At 39.4% G+C, this 14,816-nt stretch overlaps 1 protein-coding gene across 1 annotated transcript in view; it reads right to left on the bottom strand.

Moving 5' to 3' along the window:
- The window catches only part of kiaa1109 (KIAA1109), a 149,251-nt gene extending 140,830 nt beyond the window's left edge, over positions 1–8,421 (bottom strand). The window contains exons 1-2 of the mRNA XM_079692224.1: positions 8,264–8,421; positions 109–244 (exon numbers count right to left, since the gene is read on the bottom strand). Coding sequence (XP_079548350.1) covers positions 109–214 — 106 coding nt within the window. The 5' untranslated portion in view covers positions 215–244; positions 8,264–8,421. The remainder of the gene's footprint in view (positions 1–108; positions 245–8,263) is intronic.
- Between the last annotated feature and the right edge of the window lie 6,395 nt (positions 8,422–14,816).

The raw sequence follows: 14,816 nt of genomic DNA, 5'->3' as shown, positions 1-14,816 counted from the left end.
TAAAAAGGCAACTTGATCCGGTTCTGACAGGTCTGTACTTTAAATGTGACACTGAACTTCTGAAATACCCATTGATGTTAATATATTCCCACGCTGCAGAGCACTCACCGACGAGGAGCCAGATGAAGTTGGAGTTGTGCTTGGTGAGAAAGTCATCCAGGTCCACGAGGCTGGGGAAAGTGCTTTCATTGTTTTTGGCCACATGCCCATCCATGGCTACAGGCTCTCAGTGGGATACCTAAAACTAAACACATAAACATATCCATTACTTCCATGGCACAGCAACAGGGAGAAATGAAAGCCAGAAAGATACAGGTTTATCATAAATTGGAGCCTATTTTCTTTACTAAAACTGTGGAAGATAGGCTTGTAAAGCAAACAGATACAAAGTATAATGCATAAATGTAACATTTTAAATGATTGAATTATAAAATGGGCTTATACTATAACAGATCATTCAAAAATCTATTATTTTTGTGTAAATGATATAAGCTACATTCCGTGAACATGATTTACAAAAACATTCAAATAAACACAAATATTTTCTATTTGAACCAAATGGACCAATCCGTCGAGCCGTTACGTTAAGTCCGCGGATTGGTCCTTCCTCACACACACACACACTCAATCTTTTCTCAGCTGCAGCTCCGCCGATTTCTCCTCTCTGAGACGGCGGGACGCGGCGAGGCTGTGACTCGGTGTGTGAGCACACACAAACTCCCAGCCAGGCTGCGGGTGTGTGTGAGTGTTCGGGCTGGGTTTCGCTGTGTCTCGCTGCCTCGCAGATGGCCAATAGGGAGGGGGGGGGGCAGGAGCTCCAACAAGCCGTTTTGGTGTCTACATGATGAGGCTGAGGTTTATGCAAACGCTGTTCAATATGTAACTACGTTCATAAAGATTGGGTGGATCCGTTTTCCAAATGGTAATTGTCTAAGGGCGAAATAGTCAAAGACGATTTAGATCAGTGGTTCCCAACCTTTTTTCCCAAGAGCTCCCCCAAATGACTCCTGTTGGAAGTTGCGCGCCCCCCCCCCCCCCCCCACACACACACACACACACACACACGGGGGTGGACGCAACAGCAGTAATTAAAGTTTAAAAGTCTCAAAAATGCTACAACTACTGTCACAAAATGGATGAATGTGAAGTATTTTGTTAAAGGAGGATGAAAGCGTAATTAAGGAGCACTATTGGAGTGACTTTGATGGTTATTGGACTCAGGATGAATTCATTTGGATTCCCGCTGTATGAAGAAATTAAAGGACGGCGCAAGTGGAAACAATTCACAAAGGGATTAAACTGTTTAAAACACATGCTCAAAGTAAGCCAGATTTTGCCGATGTGTTTATGTGGATTCAAAAGTCGTAAATAATCTACAAAATGGAGGAGACCGATCTGATCGGAGAAACTGTTGACAAATAATCCAACTGAAACCGGCATGGACAATGACTATGTTTAAAAAATGCGCTTATCCAGAAAAGCCTGGTTTGGACACTTTATGGGCAGAATAAACATTTCTATTAAAGAAAGAATTATACATTTCTGTCTTTTTATGCCTTTAATAGCTACTAACTTGAATTTTTATTCAAATTAATTAATTATGTTTTATATTTTATTGCAATGTAGAGGCAAGGCCTTTAGCGGCAATCATGTATTGCTTTACAATTATATGTAAAAATAAATCAATTTTAAAAAAAAAGTCTAAATATGATATTTGGCCTCAAATCATCTGAGGCCTGGCGCCCCGGCCCCTGCAATCTTTGGTTGGGAACCACTGATTTAGATGATGAGTAATAGCCTAAACATACGCTCATTTCTTCAAAACCTTTAGCAAACGCTGTGAAAACGTTTCAAAGGGGCCCTCTACTGTATTGTGTTCTATAGGTTTTAGTGCAGGTCAATGCAGGCAAAAGCCCCTGAAACTCCTCCATTGGACTCTTTGAGTTCTTCTGGAACATACTAGTGACATCCAAGGTTCATACATACACTTTTTCACCAATGAGTTTCAATGACTTTTCCATGACTTCTCCATGCCCTTTACCTAATTTTCCAAGACCAAAAACATGACTCTCAGCAGTACTACTGAAAATGGTTTATTTTAACATGGAACAGGAAAATAGAAACATGTTGTGCCTATCTAAAACAAATCAAATAGTAGGCTTACTAGCTTCTACACGCTAAAGCAACTAAAATCTCTCACCAGCAAAACACCTCGTCAGTTAAATGCCATTTTATGTTTCATTACTATACAGTATTTATTATCATTATAGTATTACTATTTTGGCGATAAGATAAAATATAAATTATATTTGATGCAACTTTAGTTACATTTCCATGAATTTTCCAAAACTTTGGGAAAAATATTGTTTTCCATAACTTTTCCAGGGCCTGGAATTAGCATTTTGAATTTCCATGACTTTTCCAGATTTTTAATGACCGCAAGAACCCTGGACATCACTATGTAACACTCAGCCTTCTATTGGCTAGGACTCAACACATTGTACATGATAGAGTGGCGAAGTCCCTCCCCTTCCGGTGGACCTCCATGGGACCTTATTTCGAAAAAATTATGTATTGAAGTCAATGGAGAGAGAAAGATTATCTTTCGATCCTGTTTGAATTGTGCCACGATTTACACATACGATGTTTGTCAATTTAAAAGATAATTTTGCAAGTAAAAATAAATAAAATGTGTCGTAAAACTGTGAAGTAACACATTTGTTTGTGTGAAACGCTGAATGAACTACATCTCTGGTCTCGCATAACAACACACTTCACCAAGATGGCCGTCACTACTGTCTTGTCAACAAAACGATTGACTACCCTCACTATCACCACAAGGAAACACGTCCAGAAGAATGTCATGCAAAGCTGCCTGCCTTCCTTTGATTCTCTCTGAACTGCCTGGTCTTTTTAATGTTTAATGTCAACCATTTGTGCAAATAGCATGAAGTAGAAAAGATCTGCTTTTCGCCGATGCTAGCGTTAGCATTTCTCCCCCGGGGCTTAAATTGTGTATTATAGAATGATCACACCGGTGACAGTACTCTTCAAAGGGTTCACGAAATATGACTACTACTCTTACTGTTTAACATTTTGGGTTACTTAATGTTACTTCATATTAAGGCTAATAAAAATGACAAGACTGTAATGCTAACTAACGTGCTTGCTACTAGCTAGGTAGCTAACTTGATCCAGCCACTCCTGGTCCTTTCATCAGACGGGAAGCGAAAGAACGAGCAAGACCCATTGCTGGTATGATAACAACCTGGTACTAAGCACACAGGCATCTTGTTAAAGTGATCTTATCTTAGCTATCTCTTATACTTAGCAGAGGAAAACAATTGTGACATCAGTTATGACATCACTCTGGGATTTGTAGTCTTTCTAGTTGCGTATTTTTCATGTCTTATATTTCAACAGTTTTACGACAACCTGTGACTTTTTTGACATGGAAATGATTTTTTAAGATTGACAAACATCATATGTGTAATTCGTGGCACAATTCAAACGAGATCGAAAGATACGTTTTCTCTCTCTTCATTGACTTCAATACATTATTTTTCCGAAATACGGTCCCATGGACCGGAAGTAGATGGGCGTGACTTCGCCACTCTATAGGCTACGGGGCAGGACATCTCTAAGCGGTTAAACAATCACAACAGAGCCGGCCAGCTAACCAATCAGAGCAGACTGGGCTCTGGTTTCAGACAGAGGGTGAAAAGAAGTGCTGCAGCACAGGCTGTATGAGAACAATAAAGAGCTTTTTGAACATCAAAGCATGGAGACACGTCACAGTAGAGGCACTAAATACAAACATGAACCTGAAAATGAGCGTAACACGGCCTCTTTTAAAAAGTGTAAAGGAATTTAAGCATATCTAAATTCTTTAAAACATTTGTAAAGTACCGTCGCTGTTTAAGAGAGAAGGCTTGCTATGCGACATGAGATGATAATAAGCTATATGTGCTCCTACTTTACATGTCAAGAGGACAATGTTTGTTTTTGTGATGTCGACTTCTACAGGGAGGATTATTTCATTTTGTACAAGTGTGGGTAGGGCGCTGGTGGAGGAAGTGTGTGAGTGGGATCACATTCACCCCGTGCTTAGGATTCAAAAGCTTGAATACTGTTACGCACACAAGCAAAGTCACACAACACAAATCCTCATCTAATCCACAAATCACGTTGGCTGTAAAACCACTGAGATGTCACCAAACCCGCTAATCTCTTTTACACAAATCAGTCTTTTTGGACAAATATTTGTAAAAGACAAAAAACATTTGATGAATTGTAAAATGTGAAGTTGTTTAATTTAACAGAAGATGACTATATATTGCTTCTTGACATCAGCTACCTGCCTTAAAATGCTAATCCAGTCTAGCTGTTGGGTTTGTTTACCGTGTCAAATAAGGCAAAGGCTTTATTTAAAAGGCATATACGTCATTTTCTACCACTAGGGATCCCTCAATCGATAGCATTAATATCATAAATTAGCATTAATGTGATATTAATATTAAAACACTACCATGTATTGTATAGTTCAATGTGCACATTTTCACTGGAACTTCTTACGCATGTTTTGATAACACCTTTATTCTATTTTATTTTATTTAACTTTTAAGTGCTAATTCTTAATTTAACTTCATATGTTTATATAAATATACTGAATTGATTTGATCTATTATTGCAATAAGAAATTCAAGTTTTCTGATTCTGAGAAGAATAAAGATAGACAGAAGGATACAAACCACTAAAGACACTTAATAAACAAGTTTCACAGACGGAGAAGATGCAACCTCTAACGTCTACTCAGCTTCTTTCTCTCAAAACACTCAGACATTTGATGAGTTCAAAACCTGCATCCAGTTAAAATAGACCGTGCATAGTTCAACAACAAGCATGAACTTCTGCCAGGAACCAAAAACACACAATGTTTCGGGGGCAAATTAAATAAACTTTTGACGCTTTGAATACAAAAATCCCACATTTCTCTAGGTCTACAGCAGGGGGGTCAAACTCAATTTCATCACGGGCCACATTCGCATTATGGTTGCACTCAAATGGCCAGTTGAAACTTTAAGACTATATACAAATACATATATAAATATTTAATATATATAAAATAATGTATTATATTACATCATTGCCTCTGCATTGGATTATTATCGGATAGGGTAATAACTTCATCATTAACTCGGTCTGAAAGCAGAAGTCTAGGGCAAATAATTGCAAGTCTCTTCAGTGAGAATGTCACAAAATGATTTGAAAAGAAAAAAAAAGAAAAAAAAAAGTGACATTTTGAAAACAAAAGTAGCATTTTGAACAAAAAGTCAATTCTGAGAAAAGGGCAAATTCTGAGAAAAAAGGCATATTTAGAAGAAAAAAGTCAAATTTAAGATGCATTGTGCTCCATGTATGGGCAACCTGCTTCTGTAAATCGCCATGTAACCGTATAACAAACATATTATATTCTTTGCAAGCTCTTGTGGGGCCACATAAAATGTCGCAGGCCGGATTTGGCCCCCGGGCCTTGAGTTTGACACCCCTGGTCTACAGTCTTTGGGGGAAATATTCACACAACTTGACTAAATATATTGGTTGTTTTAAGACATTTCATTGAAAGAAATGTAACATTTTATATCTTTACAAGAAATAAAAAAGTATTTGTTATGAGTTACACATATATTCCTGTAAGGCAGGATTACACTTTCAATAGCACCCTCCCACATAAGTGATGAGGTATGAGTGTGCTGCCATCTCAGAAAGATCAGCGCAATGAGTGAGTCATCACAGGTACCTGTAACCTGAGAGTTTTCCCTTTGGGTTTATAGGAGATGATTTGAGTACAGCCAGGAAGGGGCTTCTCTCAGCTAAAGCAACAACCTACCAACTTGTTCATGGCTACAACAGCAGTTTCATATGTTATCGACTCTCTTAACAAATATAGACATAACAGACCAAACATTTTGACAGGTCTAGCAGACATCTCTCAGTGGATGTCTGCTCAGCACCTCAAGCTCAACCTTGACAAGACTGAACTGCTTTTCCTTCCGGGAAAAGATTGTCCCACTCTTGACCTAACCATCAACATCGGCACCTCTGTTGTTTCCCCGACTCAGACTGCAAGGAATCTGGGTGTGACCCTAGATGTCCTTCACTGCAAACATTGCTGCTACAACCCGCTGCTGCAGATACACGCTTTACAACATCAGGAGGATACGTCCCCAGCTGACCCAGAAAGCGATGCAGGTTCTGGTCCAGGCTCTCGTTATCTCACGCCTAGACTACTGCAACTCCCTCCTGGCTGGTCTACCTGCATGTGCCATCCGACCTCTGCAGCTCATCCAGAATGCAGCTGCTCGTCTGGTCTTCAAACTTCCTAAATTCTCCCACACCACACCGCTCCTCCGCTCCCTTCACTGGCTTCCGGTAACTGCTAGAATCCACTTCAAGACACTGGTACTTGCGTACCATGCTGTGAATGGATCTGACCCTTCCTACATCCAGGACATGGTTAAACCGTACACCCCAGCACGTGCACTCCGCTCTTCATCGGCCAAACGGCTCGCTGCACCCGCACTGCGAGGGGGACCCAAGTTCCCATCAGTAAAAACATGTGGGTTTGCTATCCTGGCTCCAAAATGGTGGAATGAGCTCCCCATTGAAATCAGGACAGCAGATAGCTTACCCATCTTCCGGCGCAGACTGAAAACTCATCTCTTTCGACTCCACTTCGAGCGATATAACTATTAACAAAGCACTTATATACTAATAAATGGCTGGCTTATCTAAAGCCAGTTGAGTAGCACTTGAAATGTTTGGCTATATGAAACCTGATGTACTTATATGATTCTGTTTTCTTCAAGGTTGTATTTTGTCGGTCGAACGCACTTGTTGTAAGTTGCTTTGGATAAAAGCGTCAGCTAAATGCACTGTAATGTAATGAGGAAGTACTTGTAAATAATTGTTATATACATCTAATATCATTGTAGGGGTCACTGTTGTGGTTCTTAAATGAATAAAGAATCATCAATTTTCTAGGGAATCTGGCATCAAGTGTGAAAGCACAACAGATCACAAAACATGTCAGAGGTTCACTAACAATCAAACCATGTAGTGTTGTTGTTTACACATGTTTACATGTTTCAAAACAACACAGTATAACTAAATGGATGCACTAGTCCAGGGGTTTACCATCAATATAGCCATTTTACGCCCTCTTCCACCAAATCAAATGTGTACAGAGCAGCAAAGAATATTTGACAGCACTGCTTATAAAGGTTTATATATAGTTAAACTATAAATATAAAAAACTAGAGTTAAAAGTATGGAACGATAATAAAATAACTGCTGACATTTTATAAGTATTTGTACCTCTTATACCAAAGGAAAACAGCACACTCCTAATATAATACATAGCTGCAGTCTAATAGCTTCAAAAGAGTGCACATACTATGGACTAGTTTGTGGCATATCTGCCTAGCCTGTTGGACACTCCTCACGCGCACAACTGCATTCAACAATATGGCCTTTAACTTCAATCTGACCTCTTTTTTCAGCATAATGCATGCTTTGTTAAATGTGACCCGAGAGACCTTTAGGAATGACCACAGAAGCTTATTCTGCATACAAAGCATCACAATTACACAGCAGCAGATTAGCATAATTCAACATAACATGCAGTGCTGTTTGAGTGTTGCTGATTAACGATGAAACAAGAACACATGAAATATGACAAGAGAAAAGACAACATCAATATATGGTGGCTACATGTTTGTATTTTGGTTTTGTTTACATGGTAGAGCTGTCATAACTAAGGGTTTTTCAATCAAGAAATAACGCTCTGTTTACCCAGTTCAACAAGACTAGTCGTTACTTAATTACCCATTCACTTGACTTCAGATGTAGCCTGAGCCACCTTACACCTTACACAAACATACACCTAGCTAGCTAATCCCACATATTTCCTGAGCATTATCCTCAGCACTAGCAACACAGACGAATTGTTGCCTAACTTGTAACATGTATTTGCGTTTGTATCGTTTATACAAGAGGCTGCTAACCCGGTAAGTGCAGCAGAAAAGACTGTTGACCAATTATGTTTATTTTATGGATAATGCAGTTATTATGCATTGCTAACAGCTATATATCATAACGTTAGCACTGAGGTTAGCTAGCAAGCTAATGACAGCAGGCCGCACCCTATAACTTCTCCTTTTGGAAATTGTGAAAAACAAGTCACTTGGTTAAAGTAACATACCTTAATGTCCTTGATAAAGCATGTGGTTTCATCTTTGCTCCAGTTATTCAGGAGTTGTCTACCCTTTGTCGTGTCAGACTTGGGCATAGCTAGCATCCTCTGTTGAATATTTACCTGGCAGGCGGCCAGTTAACATCTTTTCCGGTTCTGCCAAGAGCGCTCACATAGTTGACCAATAGGGAAAATGAGAAGTCAGAGACTGACCAATTAGAGGAAAGCATGAGCGAGGCACCGGCGCGCAGTTGACAGACAGTGTTTTCTGCCTATCAACGTGAATGTTTTTATAGTAGTGGGATTTGAGCAGTGCTGTTTTGATGGTGCATTGGAACGATAATGTCCCCATCAGGATCAACAGAATAAATCAATGATTTGTTTGTATTTTTTAAACAGTAAAAACAGAGCAATAAGTGTGGTATTTCAACCTAGGAATTTTTATTATCAGTTTTCGAAATTATAAAGCAAAGAGAGTACCATTATAATTGTAATAATTATTTAAGGTTGTTGTAGAAATCGGGTTTCTAGGCTAAGTTCAAGTATATGGACAGAAGTGGTGAATCGTCCGTCAGGGCCTCATGTATTCAGAGAATACCCTAAAACACTCAGATAAAACAAACCATCCATTAATGATGACAGGAGGCACAGCAGCACTCTGTCTGATGGACAGATGTATTCATTATATATTTACTTTTAATTCATTCACAGTGCGGTATTATGAGACAATAACAGGCTACAGATGCGGACATTTATATAAATATATACAATTTCAGAATCAAACAAGTATGAGGGGAACATTTCAGAAGCGGAGCGTCTTGCCTGCCGGCTCGCAGTTTTTGTTGATTTGGGCATATTTCCTGGACAGGCTACTTTGTACAGACAAAGTTAATAATAATTGTAATATTCCAGTTATAAACGACATGAATCAAAGATGTGTTGCTGTATTTTAGTGGTAAAAAAATGCATTCATCATCATAATTATTATATAATTTACACAGTGCCTGTAAACCGGAGGAGAAACGCTGGCTACTACTTGAAAGACTACGGAGGGATAGGGTCTGCAAAATTAGTTTATTATGGGGATGGGCCGGATGCTCTGACCGTTCCACTTCCTGCCCGGCGCCTCTGCAACTAGTCGCGTCGAAAATAGACGCCGAGACGCTTCTGGGACGCTTCTGAGCCGTAACGGCCCCTACACACGGCGGCGTGCGTTGCCACTTCAACGCTTCATCCCATTCACTTTGAATGGGGTGACGTCACGATTCGCCGAACTGCATTGTGGGAGCAAAGCGTAGCTTCTCTCGCGGTGCTCGCTGCAAAAGTAGAGCAATGTTCTACTTTTGACGCCTCGACGGAGGCGTTAGCCAATCAAATCATATGCCAGTACAAGCTCTAGCCAATCAAACCGCGTGCTTGTGTGTCTGGGGCGGGAGATTCATGTGATTGGTTGTTGGTCTAGTTTCAGCCCCCCCCCGCCGGCAAGCGACGCGTCTGGTGGAATAGCACCCATTGACTAGAGTGGTCGCGATCTGTGCGAACGCCGCGGCGCAGTCGTACACGGCGGCGGCGTGCGTGGCCGCTTCAACGCTTCTGCCCATTCACTTTGAATGGGGTGACGTCACGATTCGCCAAACTGCATTGTGGGAGCAAAGCGTAGCTTCTCTCGCGGTGCTCGCTGCAAAAGTAGAGCAATGTTCTACTTTGTACGCCTCGATGGAAGCGTCAGCAAATCAAATCCCGTTTATGCAAATTTGCCAGTACAAGCGCTAGCCAATCAGACTGCGTGTATGCTGGTAGAGCCAGACCGCAGTTCATTTCCTCATATGCCAAAAAATGGAGGAGAAAATAATCATAGCAGTAGGGAATCACCCGGTGCTTTATGATCAGTCCCTGTTCACCTACCGGGATGCAAACCGGAGGAGCCATTCATGGAGGGAGGTGGCTACAGAAGGTCCAGTTGTGATAGACACGGTTCGCCACTGATGGACAGTAATAAAAGTATAAAAACTCTTGATACAGTAAAGATTGTGTTTTGATTATTTTGACTCACCTTCTGAGACCCATGAATGTGCAACATTTTCCCGATATTTGAGATATACAGTGATGCAAACACAGGTATGGTGAAAAAGGAGAGAACTATTCGAAGCAGGAAAAAAACTGCGTAATATACCATCTGACAAAGGCCTGTGCTATAATGCTTCAATTAACTGGCTATTCTTTATAATATACTCAGATCAATAGGAGACAGAGATGTTAAGTTATAAATCAAGGGTTTTTATTATTATTTACAGCAGGGGTGGGGAACCTTTTTCCTTTCAATTTTTACAACATCCTCCGAGGGCCGTACAAATTATTGATCTCAACCTCTGCTTAAAAAAACTAAAATCACAGCCAATTCATTTGGCCTTTCTTTCATGCTGTGCAAAGAAAAAGCAACTACTTAATCCAGATATCTTACCATGACTCGCGCATGCATGCATGCATGTGCACGGTGTGGCATGACCACCCAAACCGAAAGATATGGACACAAGATGTTTGCAAATGTATTTAGTATCCATGTGAACATGATTTAAGTGGGGGGGACCTAATCTCCTCTAGGGGGGTCCGGGGGCATGCTCCCCCGGGAAGATTTTTTTTTGAAATATTGAAGTTAAAAGCATCAATCTGGTGCACTTTGAGAGCAACATGAGGAGATCTATGGATAAATCTCTCGACACCCATTTGAAACAGAACTGTAAGCAGATTTTTCTTTTTGGATATTTTACAAATCACTTATTTTTAACAACTTTTTTGTTACTGTCATATAGTATTTTATACCTGTTTTTCATTTAGTCTCTAATGTCTCATTAATAATTATAATGATCATATCAAGGTGGGCGCAACAGCGGTAATTAAAGTTTAAAAGTCTCAAAAATGCTGCAACTACTGTCACAAACTGGATGAATGTGAAGTATTTTGTTAAAGGAGGATGAAAGCGTAATTAAGGAGCACTATTGGAGTGACTTTGATGGTTATTGGACTCAGTATTAATTCATTTGGATTCCCGCTGTATGAAGAAATTAAAGGACGGCGCGGAAGTGGAAACAATTCACAAAGGGATTAAACTGTTTAAAACACATGCTCAAAGTAAGCCGGATTTTGCCGATGTGTTTATGTGGATTCAAAAGTCGTAAATAATCTACAAAATGGAGGAGACCAATCTGATCGGAGCAACTGTGACAAATAATCCAACTGAAACCGGCATGGACAATGACTATGTTTTAAAAATGAGCTTATCCAGAAAAGCCCGGTTTGGACACTTTACGGGCAGAAGAAATATTTCTATTAAAGAAAGAATTATACATTTCTGTATTTTTATGCCTTTAATAGCTACTAACTTGAATTGTTATTCAAATTAATTAATCAATTATTTTGTATATGTTATTGTAATGTAGAGACAAGGCTTTTAGTGACAATCATGTATTGCTTTACAATTATATGTAAAAAAATAAAATTTAAAAAGTCTAAATATGATATTTGGTCTCAAATCATCTGAGGCCTGGCGCCCCCCCTGCGATCTTTGGTTTAGGTTGGGAACCACTGCTCTAGGGACAATGAATGCATGTGCAAAACTTGATGGCAACCCATATAATAGCTGTGAGATATTTTAAACTGGACTAAAGTGACGGATCAACAAACCAACCAAACATTGAAAATCTACAAATTCTTATCTGCTTTCATTGGATGCATTCCTAAATTCTCAAATAAGTCAATGGAGGGCTTTGAATCTCAAAGTATGAGCCGAAAGGAAAGATCAATGAAAAGGCCATTTGATTTGCTGTTTTATTCTGTATCTTCCTGTGCTAAAAACTATTTAAAGTCAGAGGACCAGAACCAGTTGAGTTTACGACATCAACTTCTGTTTTATCTCTCTAAGAATTACCAGAACTCTAGGGTACTATTTAATGTAAGAGGCTGTTGTCATGCCCTCCTCCAGTAACAATAACAAAGACTCTCTAAAGCCCACATAGGAGTCGTTTTCCGGAAAAGGTGCCAAACATCAGCCTCTGAGCTTTTCCCTGCCAACCAAGCCTTCCCCCAAATACTTATTTTGGCAATAGTTTCCAAAGAAACCATCCTCACAAGTAATTTATTTTCCCGTTTTGTGAATGTTATTTTAACTGTGTTCCTGAAGGAAGTCTTTGATACGGTTGCTATTGATAATCTATTTGTAATTAACACCATATTACCCTCCTGCTTTAAATATGCAACAGTTCAAGGCCCTCTAGAGGACACCTTATTATAATTGTCTTGCTTGAGGCAATTATAGATGGACTGCAATCTTCAAACTGCCTTTTTTTCATCTAGCAGTTTTAGAAGCAGTTTCCTCACATGTATTATTTATGGATAACCACATATCAGGGAAACTGCAGTGAGAATTGTACAGTTCTTCAAAGGCCTCAAAGTAATTTCCACCTCCCTGCGTGTAATACTGTATGAACCCCAAAGACCAATGCTATTATCATGTAATTTAATGTTATTCAGAAATATCTTCTAAAGCTGATTAGCTAACTCCCAAATGGGCCCAATGGTGTGAGTCTGATTGATTGATTTGATTCATAATGGGCTCTCAGGGTTAATTTAAGCCCAATGCTGGTTTTATTGCATCCGAGATGTCTACTTCCACCATGACTCACACAACACTTTGCCAGATCTTATAACTTAACTTGATTCATTAACTTCTTTACATAAAGACGTCAACAACTGAAATTTTCTGCAGTTAAGGGAATAACATAAAGTACATTTGGCACACTCAGTTCCATTAACCTTGACAAGTACAGTCTTAGTTGTTGGTCAGCCAAAATTGAGCTTGCCAGAAGGAATCAGAAAGTTGTGTTTGCCTTAGAGTTGCATCAGCAGCGCGGTAAAAGTAGGGAGTTATTCTAAGAGGGTACTGCCAGAGAGGACGGTTACAGGGAGCTGGAATTCATAGCTACTGCATAATGAGTCTGTCCTTGAAGGCACATATCAGCATATTGATTATGAGTCAAATGATGAAAAGATTGCATTATCAACGGTAAAATGGCTAGTGAAAAGGAATTTAGACACAATCGTTTTTTTGGACCTATTTTGTTCACACTATATATGCTTCCGCTAGGCAATATTATAAGGAATCATTTTGCAAATGTCCACTGTTATGCGGATGATACTCAACTATATTTATCCATCAAGCCTGATGAAACCAATCACCTAAATACAATTCAAGACTGCCTCAAGGAGTTAAAAATGTGGATGACCTTAAACTTTTTGATGTTAAACACGACCAAAACTGAAGTTATTGTACTCGGCCTAAAGAATCTACGAAACAAATCATCTAAAGATATACTAACTCTGGATAGCAATAATTTGGCCTCCAGTGAGACTGTAAGGAATCTTGGTGATATTTGATCAGGATTTATCTTTTAACACCCACATAAAATCAACCTCAAGGACGCCTAACATGTCACCCACTGACACATTAAAACATTTTTTAGGGTTAAACCTGACTGGTTTTCGGACCATCCCTGACCCCCCCAATATGGCCTTTTATTGTGGCCAGCCTAAGGCACACCTGTGCAATAATCATGCTGTCTAACCAGCATCTTGATATGCCACACCGGTGAGGTGGGATGGATTATCTCGGCAAAGGAGAAGTGCTCACTATCACAGATTTTTTCAGATTTGTGAACAATATTTGAGAGAAATGGTTATTTTGTGTATATAGAAAATGTTTTAGATCTTTGAGTTCATCTCATGAAAAATGGGAGCAAAAACAAAAGTGTTGCGTTTATATTTTTGTTCAGTGTATATATTTCATCTTTAAGCAACCAGAAAATGCTCCGTTTGGGTTAATTACACACAGTTAAGTTCACTTACACTATTTTATGGCTCAGTCAGTAGGGACTCGGACTGTGAACCGTAAGGTCGCCAGTTCAAGTCCCCGAACAGACCCAAATATGGAGTGTGGACTGCTAATTTGAGAGGTCCCAGTTCACCTCCTGGGCCCTGCCGTGGTGCCCTTGAGCAAGACACCAGACACCTTATTTAAAGTATGAGCCTACAAAATAGTACAGTTTACAGAGAAGAAATACAATCTGATCCTTTACAACAAACACTATGTTCTTTTTGGTGTTTAACTAACATTGCAGTCCTGCTAGTAATCCTACATTTTTAGAAATGTAACAGTAATCTGATTGCGTCTTTATGTAACTGTAAGGAAATTCAGTTAACTTTTTTGTATCCTCATTACTCGTTACACTTACATGTATTCCGTTACTCCCCAAGTCTGTCAATAAAGTAAAGTATATTTGATCGAATCTATAGATGCATCATCAGGTCAAAAACAAACACCTGCAAAACATTCTGATCATCCTCAGTTTCAATTTCTCTTCAGCTTATTCAAAAAATATGTATGCTAAGCTAAAAACATTGAACATAGTTAGATCATACCATCACAACATCACCAACATAAGGCTATTGGAGATTCTAGCATGGCTCTGGACTGTCACTCATGTCAGCTATAAAGCAAATAATACATCGC

Source organism: Notothenia rossii (genome assembly GCF_949606895.1).
Source record: "Notothenia rossii genome assembly, chromosome: 7".
NCBI lineage: Eukaryota > Metazoa > Chordata > Actinopteri > Perciformes > Nototheniidae > Notothenia > Notothenia rossii.
The sequence above is the reverse complement of the archived record's forward strand: the minus strand, read 5'-3'. Positions and strand labels throughout refer to the sequence as shown.